Genomic DNA, 13086 nt, shown 5'->3' on the forward strand with positions numbered 1-13086 from the left:
CTTTCATTTATAAAACCATATTGCCTGATATTAGCTCCTATATCCCCTGGAGCTGAGGGTCCTGAGATAGAACCTCACCACCAACCTCATAAAACACGCCAATATCTTCATTTAAAAGGTCTATGGCTGCCAGCTCTGAATCTGAAAGTGGCAAGTCCTAGTCCCTGCATAATGGACCTACTGTGGTTTATCAGTCTCAGTCCTTGTTCATCATTTTAAAATAAAAAATATCAAGATACATCTCTGTCTTTCTACTGGGAATTTTGTGAGGATAAATGAGATGCTGACTTTACAGAGATGAACTCTGCCAAAATACCATTGCAGATTTCTGCTTTTTAATTTTACTTTCTTAAACAATTTTTTTTTTAATCCCTGGACATTACATTTTTTAATAAATTGGTGTCAGGTAGTTGAAAGACTGTAGTTTGGATATCTAGGGATTATAAAGTGCCCTTATGTGTGGTGTACCTTTCTTCTTCTTTGAGGACCTGATTCCTTAGTTCAGGCATCAGTGTGTTTTTGGAGCACAGGATGGAGAAAGGTTAGGTGTCTGATAAAATCACACAGGTTGAACAGCAAAGCAATCAGCATGAAAAGAATCAAACAAGGTACATGCTGGGAGGGAGATGTCACCTTTTCCCCCTTTTCTCCTAGATCACCCTTCTCGCCCCGGGGGCCAGGGAAGCCCTGTAGGATAAAAAGCAAACCGAAAAGATCTATTGGTGTAACTGGCAAAATCATATTGAAAAAAATTAGGATTTCATGTTTCTGAACTCAAATCTGATGAGAGCTGGCATGCCGAATAATCTTAAATCTTAGGTAAAGCAGTACTTAGGAATAATAGTTTTCTAATGTCTCAATTATTGATACACCACAAGTTTCTTGCTTTTTCTTCTAAGAAACGTGTAGCGGAAAGAATACCAGGATATTAGTTTGAATCCCGGAAAGTTCACTGATTTGTGTGGATTTGGGCAAATCACTTACCTCTCTGTGCTTTAGTCCCTTGACTGTAAAATGAGGTTAATGATATCTACCACGCAGCTGTTGTGAATATTAAAGGAGAGGATGCATACAAAATGCCAGAGTGATGCCTGCACATAACAGGTGCTCAATAAATAGTAACTGTTATTGCTTTGCTATCATCATTATTCACAGAATACAGGATGAACAGTGATCATTTCTAGAAGCATTTTCTTTTAATATTCTCTATTTTTATACTTTTATGTTAGCATAAGATATATAGGGACTTAATGCTAAAGAGAAAAAACTGTTGCATAAATGCTGTAAGAAAAAACATAATATACCATTCCCTAAGGGTAGCATGTGAGACGTATATTGATTTTATGCATATTTTTCTATAAGTGGGTCATGCTGATGTTGAGTATTCTTAATTTGCAAAAGTATTTTGAAGTGCCACTATCTACTTCCAGTTATTAATTTTATACCAGATAATTATGTTTTTGGCTTTTATGTTTATCTCATGCAAACAGTAGTGTATTGTATATTGCTGTCTACATGCACAGCAATATATGCTTTGTGCATAGTTATATGCACAGAAAAAATAAGTATTCTTGCTGTTATTGATGATGGAGACCATCAACATCTATTATAATAGGAAGATGTTTACAGTACGTATTACTTACATCAAGACCAGGCTCTCCATCTTTCCCCTGCCAAAGAACCATAGTAGCTACATTAGTGTTCCTAAGTCTCATGAATACGTTGTTTTATTTAAGGCTATCTGGACATGCAACACTAATATTAGAACTACTTTGGAAATGTGAAAAAGATTCTCTATTGATTAGTATTACAAATTTCTTTAACTAAATCAAGTAAAGTAACTGTTAGTGTTGCAATTAAGGGTCATGAAAATTTTTTATTGTATGTTGAGTTAAATAGACAGATATTCTGCTGAAGTTTAATGTTTGGTATCCAAGTTATCAGCACAGGATTTAAATTGAAAGCAAAAATATTGTTTAGTTGACTTTAAGACAGACTAGCACTATTAGAGGATGTGAATCAAAGCTACTTCAGTTTTAAAATTTAGTAGTTAGGTTAGAATATAAAAACTTTTTTTTTTAAGGAGATAGTACAGGAATCAAATGCTGCACCTTAAGAAAACTGTTGTTAAATATAGTCCTAATTTGGCCAGATGTACACCTGTGTACAGATATTAAGGGTGTGAGGGTCACAACTTAAAAACTGGTCTTAAGCAAGTTTTGTAGAGGAATGATCCCCAAATATAAAAGGAGTCATAAGACTGTTACTCAAGGATGACAGATTCACCCCCACGGTGCAGACGATCATGGTGATGACCCTGCTGTGTCATGCTATGGATCCACCCAAAGTTCCTGAGAGGCTGCTTTGATTCTGTCAATTAGATTTTGAAATCTGTTTCAAAGCCAGCATTGTTTAGCATTGAGGTAATCATAGTTTTATTATTTCAGTTCATAAAAAGTACGTGGAAGGTACGGGGTGTTTAAAAACCTTAATACAATATATGCTTCTGTTGTCGTCCTACCCTACCCTACTGAATCAATTATAATTATTCTAAAGATAATGTTTTTGAAGTAAACCCAAGGTCTTCATTTGAATTCTACGTAATTGAGAATTTTCAGGAGATAGAACACTATCAACATTCTGTGTTCTGAATTTCATTTCTTATCACAGTAATTTAGAAAGGTCAGAAACATCAATCAAATCATCATAAATATCAACTTAATTTGAAGAATCATTTTTAGTAGCAAGAGTAGTTTAAGTAAATAATCAATGAGAACGGATATCCAAACCCTTTGACCTTGGTGTTATAACACTGTGCTCCAACTGAGCCAACTGGCCAGCTTGTTGTTTTAAAATGAAGCTTCCACACCCATTTTTGGATACAGTGACCTTCCAAGGAAGTGCCAGTCATGAGCATCCAGGCAAATGGCACAGGGAGGGTGTTATCTGACAGTCAAATCCTGCTTTTAGGTTAGTACTTTTTATTCCATTATTTACGATCCTCTCAATCTCATGAAGTCTGTACGTGATGAGAGGGTGGGAGACTGAATGTAACCTGTCTGTGAAGAACATTGTAGGTAATCAGTGGATTGTTCTTTGTTCGTCTAATGTGATTAGTCTGCCCCACAAGGTGAGGATTAACTGTGTCAGTGACAGGACATCTATGCATGCTCATGGCGGTGACTGCACATGTGACAGTGAACTCACAGGCAGACCGTAGGGTCCTCTGGGTCCAGGCTCTCCCATGGCTCCTTTTTCACCCTAAAACAAAAATCAGAAAGTTCACATCATACATGCACACATATCTCCCACACTTTCTCTATGGCTGTGTATGAAGCCTCTATTGGAAGTATCATTCTGTCAAAATTCCAAAGATATAGGCTCTTACACGGTCACTGCCAGGGATACAGTAAAAGTCATCCACGACAGCATATTTTACTAAATTACCTTTGAAAAAAGGGTAGTAAGAGACTGTTGCTGCCCAGTTATGCAAAAGGGTTTGCATATACAGGATGCCATAATTGGGTCTCTTCAGCGTTATTGTGAAACATTTGTTACTAATTATGTTACTACTTTTTTAAAAAATGTAAGAATAAAATGCTATTTTCCCTCTATCAAATACCTCTTCTAATATCAAATAGCCTTTGTTGACTGTCCCCTCCCTTTACCTGGCTGCACTTCACTTCATGGCCTTACATACCGGTAGACACACAAATGTTATAACCTGTTTACTCTCTGCTGCCCTCACTAGAATATGCATAGTCGGGTTCTAGGGCCTCTAGCTTTGTTTCCTACAGCATCCCCGTGGCTTAGAATAGTATTTGGTACATCGGTAAATATTTGTTGAATGAATGAATCAAGTCAAATCTATATAATCATGCACACATTTTGCTTCCTTCTCAAAAAAGAGGGTTTAAAATTTTTTATGTTTGATAAGGTGTATCCATTACCTTCATCACTTTCTCTCCAAATGCCTGCTTAAATAGAATAACTTTTCTCAGTTTAAACAATAATCTTGAATGCTTATAAAGAATAAATGTTATTGGAGGTGGTGCAATGAATGAAATAATTGTAATACTAAAAAGATATCCTGGGGCTGGCCGGTTAGCTCACTTGGGAGAGCATGGTACCAGTAACACCACGATCAAGGGTTCAGCTCTCTGTACTGGCCAGCCACAAAAAAAAGAAACAAACAAACAAAAAGAAAAGATATTCTGCATTTCAAATAGTGTTTCCTTCTGCTGCAATCTCCAAATTAAAGTTAGTATTTAGTATGAAAACTTCAGGATTAATGGTGATGTTTATATGAGTAGCCAAACAAAAAATGCTACCTTTTTTTATTATACCCCTAAAGAAGTTTAAGAGTTAACACATCTTCTTTGCTGGGTAAAATGCCAGGTTACGCTGATAACTCTGCCTGCTTGTGTTTCTCTATACCCCAGATTCCTATGTGAGCACATTTCAGGTCACTGGTAATATTCTTCTTTAATCTAAATTTAAGGGGTTGGTGGAGCTAATTAGCACTGCCACGGGGAGGCACATATAGTACAGGTGAGATTACTGAAAATAAACATGACAAAAGCTTGTTGAGCTTTTATTACTTCATGTTTATTACTTAAGCAGCAGCAATTGCATTCAGTCAAGTGTTCAAGCTTTAAATGAAACAGATTTAAATTTGAATTCTAGTTCTGACACTTTCTGGCCAGCAACTTTCTTAACCTTTCTGTGCCAGAGTTTCATTGGCTATAAAGTGAGAACAATAATACACATTCTGCAAAAACTGTTCTGAGGATTAAATGTGACTGTAATATATGAAATGGTATGCTGGCAAATAAATGTGCCATAAAGAGTATTTATAATTAGTATTATACAATTAGAAGTCTTGTTTTTAATGAAAAGGGCCTCAAAATCAATTTCTTTCAGTTTGATTTGGTAGTGGTACTTATGATTTCCATAACAGTGGGTGGCTGTGTATGTTTGTGTGGTGACTGTGTGTGTGTGCGTGTAAGTGTGTGTGTAAGTGTGCGTGTGTGTGTGTGTAGTGGGAAGTGAGGGGTTTAAAGGGAGGGTTCACATAAACTGTAGAAGGCCTAGTTTGAAATAACTCCACAGACTAGAGTAGGCCTAGTTTGAGAAATCTCCACAGATTATTTTGATGAAACTACTCACTGTCCCCTTCTCTGAGAAGCTTGGCTTTGTCTTGTTTGAAGAATGAATATACTATGGCTTATTTGAATAAAGCTTTCACTAGAACATCTGTCTGTGGAACTCCTCTTCTAGAATAGCCTGCCCCCAATAATTACTTAAGCTAATAATGACGATTCCATTTCTCTGGCCGGCGACTGCTTTAGAAATGAGCATGTGACCCAGCTCTGACCAATGGGGGGCCTGCGGCCTTCAGCTGGGCCACTCAGGAAGGTTTCCTCCCTGCTGAGGAAGAGACTCTGGGGACAGTCTCTCTCTCCGGCCCATGGCTCACTGGAGGGGAGGCTTGGAACCACTGCCACCAGCTTGCCTGTGGTCAAGAGACGAAGCCAGCATGTGGAAAAGGGCACTAAAGCAAAGCCTAGAGTCCTCCTTTGGATATTTTGTTTTAGGAAACAATACAATTCTTTATTGTTTAAGCCATTCTGAGTTTGGATTCTGTCACTTAGAGCCCAAAGCATCCTAATGGTTCCAGTTTGAGTACTTTTAGGAATGAAATATTAATACAGGGATTTGAACGTGCAACTTCTTTTCCTGGATTAAATAATTCCAAAGGAATTTTTGAAGCTCTCCCATTTGACACACTCTGTAGTGTTCTGAAGCAGTTAAAGGCCTAATGAAGAAGGCGGCTGAGGGCAGGGAGGTGCACGGAGAGCTAAATACTGATGCTGTCAGCCAGACATTTGAACAGTTTTGAATAACAATGCCTCTCGAATGCCTGGATTCTTTTAGGCTGGTCTAACTTCATTTAGATTCTTTAATCTGCCTGTCTACATTGAAGAATTATTCTAGAATGCCTTCCCTTGCTGATTCCTACCTTTTTAAAATTTGACATTTTTTCAAGAGAGTCCAGATGGTGCCTCAGAGTCCATTAACTGAGAATCACACTCCAGTTTAGCACTTTGGATGAGGGGCACTTGGAGAGTTCTGATATGCGATCCAGTTAAGACAGTTAACATGCTCGGTAAGTACAAGTGTAACACTTCACACTGCACACCATTTGACTTAAACTATGCCTTCAAAATTCTTAGCAATTTCATCTGCTCTTCTGGTTAATTCTACCCGAGCACGGAGACCTGATACTCTTGTGACACTGTGGAGCTATCGGAAGTAGCAGCTGATTTACCAAACGGTAAATTCTCTTGAGCCCTGGGGCATTCTGCCAAAAGACCGCCTGAGATTTGTGGCTCCATTTTTAGTACATGGGCTGGGTTTCTTGCTACAATGCTTGACAGAGAATCTGCAGCAGCAGCGTGGAGGCTCTTAGCTTTTAAATATTTTAATTAAGATGATCTTCAGAAGTCGTTGGTTTGAGCTTAGGAAGAAGACAATTGCAGATTCAAATTACATGTTCCTTTCCCACTCATCTCTTTCTAGAAGCACTCTTGGATAAAGCCAGTCTTCATCACTGTATGTACCGCGCGTACTATTTGCATTCACATTGGCCTCATTCTCTGGGTATTTCTTGCGTACATTTTTTTCTCTGCAATTTGATTGCAAACTCTTCTAGGTTTGGGAAAATAGCTGCTTCCTTCGCTGCACTGAGTATATAAGTATTAATAAAAGTATGAATAAAAGGTATGGGATAATGAATCAATTACAATGGTATCCTTCTACATACTGGAGCAAATTAGCAAAACAGGCTTTATATAAGTGGGAGAAGAGAGTTTCCATTTCACAATAGAAGTAGTACCATGCTTTGCACATAGTAGCATTTGATAAGCATTTACTGAATGAATGATGTCACTTTACAGGACACAGAGTTATGGAATTAGGAGGCACATCAAAGAAATCACTACCCGGCCCTCTTTTTTAAAGCATATTATTCCAGACTGATGAAAATCTAGCTAGTTTTTAAAAGTCCACAAACTTGAACAGCAAATCATTCCAACATTTTGAAGCCTTCACTATTGGGATACTTTCTTTATATCCTATCCTGGATGGTGGGGAAACTGATGACCCAATTCTACTCAGACACACAAAAACTCTGAGTTTTTCAAGGTGAGGAAAAGAAAAAGTGGGAGAGAGAGAGGGAGAGAAGTTCCAGACAGATGATCAGGGGCTAATGCTGCAGTACATTTTTTACGTCAGATATTTATCTTCCATTCTGAATGTCTTTTTTTTTTTTTCCCCAAGGATATGGAAACATGGACTAGCAATAGAGAGGTTAGTGAACGGTTTTTGTTTTATAATGCATTAAAATTATTTCCTTATGGTTAGAGAAAAACAGGCTATTCTTTAGCTAAAAAAAAAAAAAAAAGAGAGAGCATGTATAATGGTGCGGAGGAGAATACTTAGGTTTTGTAATTTCCTTTGGAAAAAAGTTATAACTTACTCTGAATGAACACAGTAGCTTTATATAAAAGATTATCAACCAGAATATGTAGTTCTGGAAATTTTAGCCCCATTGATTTCAATTTTCTGGATGAAGTCCAAATAAAAATATCTTCCTTATGGGCTAAGGAAGAATAATCTGAGCTATTTATTTTAGCTATGTAAATGTATGCATTGTTTTTATTAAGTCCACCATATTCTATTTTATACTCTGTGGTTTTCTTCTGTCAGTGTTAGGACTCTGAATAGAATGTAAGATGGTCTCTATTTCCATTTAATATTAGATAGCCCTTTATTTCTTCTGGAAAATGAGCAATTCAAGTTCAACTAATATGGAAAAGCCATGCTCTGTCTTTTCTTTAGCACACAGCTTAACTTAAGAAGCAACTTACTCTTTCTCCTTTGGGACCTGCAGGGCCATGGGGTCCCATAGGACCATCTGTACCCTAAGGGAAAAAAACATATAAAAATAAGATAATATGAGACATATCACAAGGGCTGCAAGAAAAGCAGTTATAATTTATCCGGGACTTTTCCTGGGTGAATGATGCCTTAAAATGTCAGGAAGACAATTCATCTTCTTTACAAATGCTTTTATACTTGATTCATTCAGGCCAGTGGTTTTCCAGAAACTCATGCAAAAAGGATGAATTATATAACTGCATATTTCAAGGAAGGGTACACACAAAAAGCTGTGTATCATATTTAATTATATATTTCCTCCCTGACTAAATGGCACATCTTCACTTCGTTTCTATAATCTTAAGAGTAATGTAACTGTTTTTCCTTCCTATCACCTCTTCCTCAAGTCCTCTCTCCATACATCATAGCTCAGGCGTGCTCTGAAGCTTTGTTTTCAACTGCTTAAGAGGCTTGTCCAGTTATATGAGTGGGGAAAAAAATGAAATAAATGAGGACAGTGTTTAACTGTTCCAACCAAACTTTCTGCAGCTCTGTTGGGAGCAGCAGGAGCTTACGGGGAAGAAATTATTCTTACACGTTCTGCTTCAGTGGCTGATGTCACCAAGCTTACAATTCACAAACCAAGCAGCCGGGATGAGTTAATAGCATAACTGCCCTCTGGCCTCCTGGTTAGTTCAGGATTAAGATTTCTGTGATAGAGAAGATAATACTTAAATACACGTGGAACACTCAAGTCCAGTGAAAAGAATGACCGCCTGAAGCAGGTTTTTAGAATTGCAAAGCTTGGAGTTTCTTTTAGATTCTTAAAAATGTAGCAAGGACTTCAAGGATACGTGCTCATTTTTCACAAAAACCGTGCTTAGATTTGCAAAGAATTTATTACATTTGCAAATGTAGGAACTATTCCAACACAATTTTTGTACAGTATTCCTGTTTCTATTCTACTATTCTGGTTTATTATGTTAGAGACTTGTGATATGAAAGAATTCAGAGTTTCAAACTCATTCTAACGGTGAATTCTCATCTTAACTGATCTTTTTCCTACCGCCTGAACTCAAGAGTTCCTCTTCTGAAGACTTCTAAATACTAAGTTATCTGTAGCTGAAATTTAACAGATGAAATCATTAAGAACCAAAGAGACAAAATGACAGAGGACAGACAAGTCATTTCTATGAACAGAGATTTGAAAGTTAGTTCCAAGGAAGAAGTTACATTTCTAAGATGGACAGAAACCTAAAAGAGAAAGTGATAAATTCACATTATTTGAATTTCTTCAGAGGCCCTCTCTCATGGAATTTTAGGGAATGTCTACTGGTTATGGAAAAATCTGTCTGGGATTTGAAGACAATGAAGCCAATTAGACTGGTCATTCTTCTCACCTAGAAATTGTCCAGACTTGAACGTGGCCTTCAGAAAGATGTTCTGGCAGTTTAGGCTGTACTTCAAACAGAGCTGCAACCTGTTCTCTGTCCACCTCTCCCCTTTCTGCCAGCATCTGTGTTTGCCCTCCCCTTTTACTCCAGCCCTAAGTACCCCCCTCATTATTTGATAAGAGTACATGGAGCAAAGGGGGTCTGCCCTGAAGCACGTGATTGACAGCCGCGGAACCTGCCAGAGCAAGACGAGGGGCCGACTCACCCGGGATCCTGGCTTTCCGTCTAAGCCAGATGCTCCCTGCGTGATTTGGTTGGTAGCAGGGTTGGTGGGTGTAACACGAATGACAAGAACAGAGATTAGTATGAGGTACCGATGAACAAATATAACACTTCAAACAACATACTAGCAGTCACGGGGTTCTGGGATGAATATCACATTGCTACAAATTGTTAGTTTTAAAAAACAAACCACATGACAATAAACACCCCACGGATGATGGCATTTGAATGACATTTCTATTCGACAAATTCTTATTTAGAAATCAAGTTAATGAGGTTTATAAAGTGGGCTACGAAGTAGTTACTGTTAACAGAGGCTCCTATCTAATTTTCATATGAAATTCATTTTCTAAAGACTGTACTACCCACAATACGGTTTTTTCGGTTCTGAAGAAAAAATAATGGTGATCTCCTACGAAAGGGCTCCCTATAATAATCAAGTTTAGCATTTCAGAGGAGGAAAAAAGAACTAGCTACACTTGTTAAAATACTATTTATGAATAACAAATGCAGGGTTTTAACATGCCAGGATGACTCTTTTTACAGGAACAATACTCATTGTTTTCTGAGTTATTCCTTCTGTTCACATCAGTCACCACTAGAGGGACTTCTAGGAACAGGAAAAAGCCAGAAAAAAATTCATGAGACAAAGCAAAAAAATAACTCTCATACTAAATTTTTCCTCAATTCACTTCAAAGTATCCATGTATCAAAGCCTGAATGGAAAATGCCTTAAAAATATAATGTTGCTCTCAGGTAATGCATGCTTTTCTTTACCTGTAACTCTAGGCTAGACAGTGCATGATTAAAAAATGACATTGCCAATGCTTGTTTCAAGAATAAGCATAATTACATCTTTGATATGGCTTTTGTATCTCAAAGCCCAAATATTATTTATAGTCCTTTGAAAATATTGATTAGATCAAGTGATTTTTAAGAAAGACAATGCACTGGCCTTATAAATTCTTTTGGCAAGGTTGCAGAACTATTTCCCAATTTTATGCTTCAGATGCAGTTAATAATACCAAATGGAAGAAAAAATTTATTCCAGCTGCAGACTCTACCAATGATGCTATACCATATACATTTTGGGTATTTTTAGTTTTTTATTTAAAAATTCTTTCTGTATAATCTTATTATAATCTATACTATAACTGCAAAATACATCTTTAGTTAGCAATGATTACAATTAAAAATGTGCATTGTTGTTTGTTAAATGCTAGCATAGAGCTTTTGTCTAAATGTTGAATAAAAATTATAGAGAGCCCTAAATTTGAAATTAGGACAAACTTTAAAGAAATCAAATTGAAAGTTTAAGTAAAATAGAAAACCCAAAGGTTTTTTTTTTTTTTTTTTGCCTGTTGATACTTTCTTCAGTTACAATTACATAACAATTAAAAACAAATGAAATGGTAAAAATTTTATACTGGTAATACAATATTATATCTACCTGGAATGCTGAATTAATGACTCACAGATGTTAGAGGGGTTTCATGCTTGTGGGCCATTGATGTAATTGGTGTAATTTAATTATATTCTAATAGAAGGCTTATATCATCATTTATTCAATAAAGAAATATATATTGAATATCTACTATATGCCTGATCTATGTAAGGCACTGGCTATCAAGTGGAATTCCTTAGTACAGTACCGATGGGAAAAATGAAATAAGTGGTCATCAAATTTTTTTTCTCTCACATCTCAAATACATAAATAGATTATTTTCTATTACTGATTTTATGTCATGTTTTACTAATGCAATATATAATGATCTTTGTTGACTTTTATCTGATTGGCTAAATAGCATATGAAATGCTTGAAATTAAAGCCTCATATTCAATGATAATTTTTAAAAACCTTTTTTTAATTGGGGAAAGAAGGCTTGCACGAAGTGCATGAAGGTGGGGAGAATCCCTTTTTCATTAAAAATAAAAATCTCTAGAACAACTGCAACCCATCTCTTCCATGCTATTCTTTTCATAAGAATCTCATAACAGGAAATTTCTAAAACAAACAACATAAAACATGTAGAGCACAGTATGATTGATTAACATAAGGAGCCACAGCGATGATCTCACACCATCAACAGCCAGTTACACACCTGCCGCCAACAGAGGGCGACAGCTTTTGGTATCCGAGGAGAAAAAACAATTGAGGGAGGATTTTAAACTGCCTTAAATCATAGAAGCATTTGGGAGAAATTAATAAATAGTGAGCACAACACTTTTTAAAGAGCAGAATGATGGGAGAAGAACTGTCAGCCCTAAAAGAGGAAGGTTGGCATGTATGTAATGGAAGAACATTTATAGCACTGTTTGTTATGGGCCTTCCTCTAACACAAGAGCAGGCATCAGAGAAAACAAAACTGGGCTGATCTCTGCTTTAACATAATATGTTTTCTTTTTTTTTTTTTAGTTTTATTTTATTTTGTCAATATACAATGTGGTTGTTTATTGTAGCCCATTACCGAAACCTCCCTCCCAACATAATATGTTTTCTAATTACAGAAATCTCAGCAGTAAAATAGCCACTGAGTAAACCAGAGTTGTTACTTAGGGTAGAAAGAAAAATCTGAGATTTGCACTGAAATGGAAAGTATTCTTTACTTACTGGAAGACCAAGGGGTCCTCTGTCACCCTTTTGACCTGGTTCACCCTTCAATCCTTTAACACCATTTAACCCTGGTTCACCCTAAATGCAAAAGCAAATGCCAATTTTGGTTGCTATTATGGGTGTTTAAACTGTGAGAGAAGAGAGCCAGTCTCTGAAATTGTTGCAGATTCCAGTTTTAGGTAACAGCAGAGTCAGGCTAGATTTGTCTTGCATCAGTTCAAAAATTAATTTAAAAAATTTATTCAAAACCTTGAAATTGACAAATAATATTCTAGGAAGCAAAACTAAGTGTGCACCTCACAATCAAAATGTGTATGACTGAGTTCCTGAATTTTTCAGTTCTATCTCAAGGAAATTAGTGTTATACTACATTGTTCTAATCAAGCAAATCAAGGACAATCAGAGTGCAGGATGCTGAGGGAGGTTCAGTGGGAAAAACCCACTCTGCTGGAATGGAAAACTGGAATATGCAGGACAGTATTACAGACAGACATTTTAAGCCTTTAAGCATTTTGCCCAGGGGAATGAGCTAAAAATGTAGCAGCTGATGTTTGAAGTAATGCCATTTAGCAAGTCCTCATTCATGGACATTGCCAAGTCAAGTCCCTACATGGATTAATCAATAGAGTCAACAACAAATCGCCAATCCTAGAAGAGAATATGAAGATCAGAGAACTTACGTAGTTTTACTAACTGTCTGTCTGCCCAACGTTAGAATAAAGGAGGTATGAATTTAACTGAGGGTGACATTACAAAATCCAGGGTAAGTGATAAATTCTCTTGACTCTGTTTTTAAAAATCTAGGAATACAGTACACCTATTTTCCATCAGTAACAGCATGTTAGAGATAGAGAA

At 36.7% G+C, this 13086-nt stretch overlaps 1 protein-coding gene across 1 annotated transcript in view; it reads right to left on the reverse strand.

Moving 5' to 3' along the window:
- Positions 1-501: 501 nt before the first annotated feature.
- COL25A1 (collagen type XXV alpha 1 chain) overlaps positions 502-13086 on the reverse strand; it is a 429426-nt gene continuing 416841 nt past the window's right edge. The window contains exons 29-33 of the mRNA XM_063107468.1: positions 12229-12309; positions 9601-9636; positions 7932-7985; positions 3208-3261; positions 502-687 (exon numbers count right to left, since the gene is read on the reverse strand). Coding sequence (XP_062963538.1) covers positions 502-687; positions 3208-3261; positions 7932-7985; positions 9601-9636; positions 12229-12309 — 411 coding nt within the window. The remainder of the gene's footprint in view (positions 688-3207; positions 3262-7931; positions 7986-9600; positions 9637-12228; positions 12310-13086) is intronic.

Source organism: Cynocephalus volans, chromosome 9, assembly GCF_027409185.1.
Source record: "Cynocephalus volans isolate mCynVol1 chromosome 9, mCynVol1.pri, whole genome shotgun sequence".
Taxonomy (NCBI): domain Eukaryota; kingdom Metazoa; phylum Chordata; class Mammalia; order Dermoptera; family Cynocephalidae; genus Cynocephalus; species Cynocephalus volans.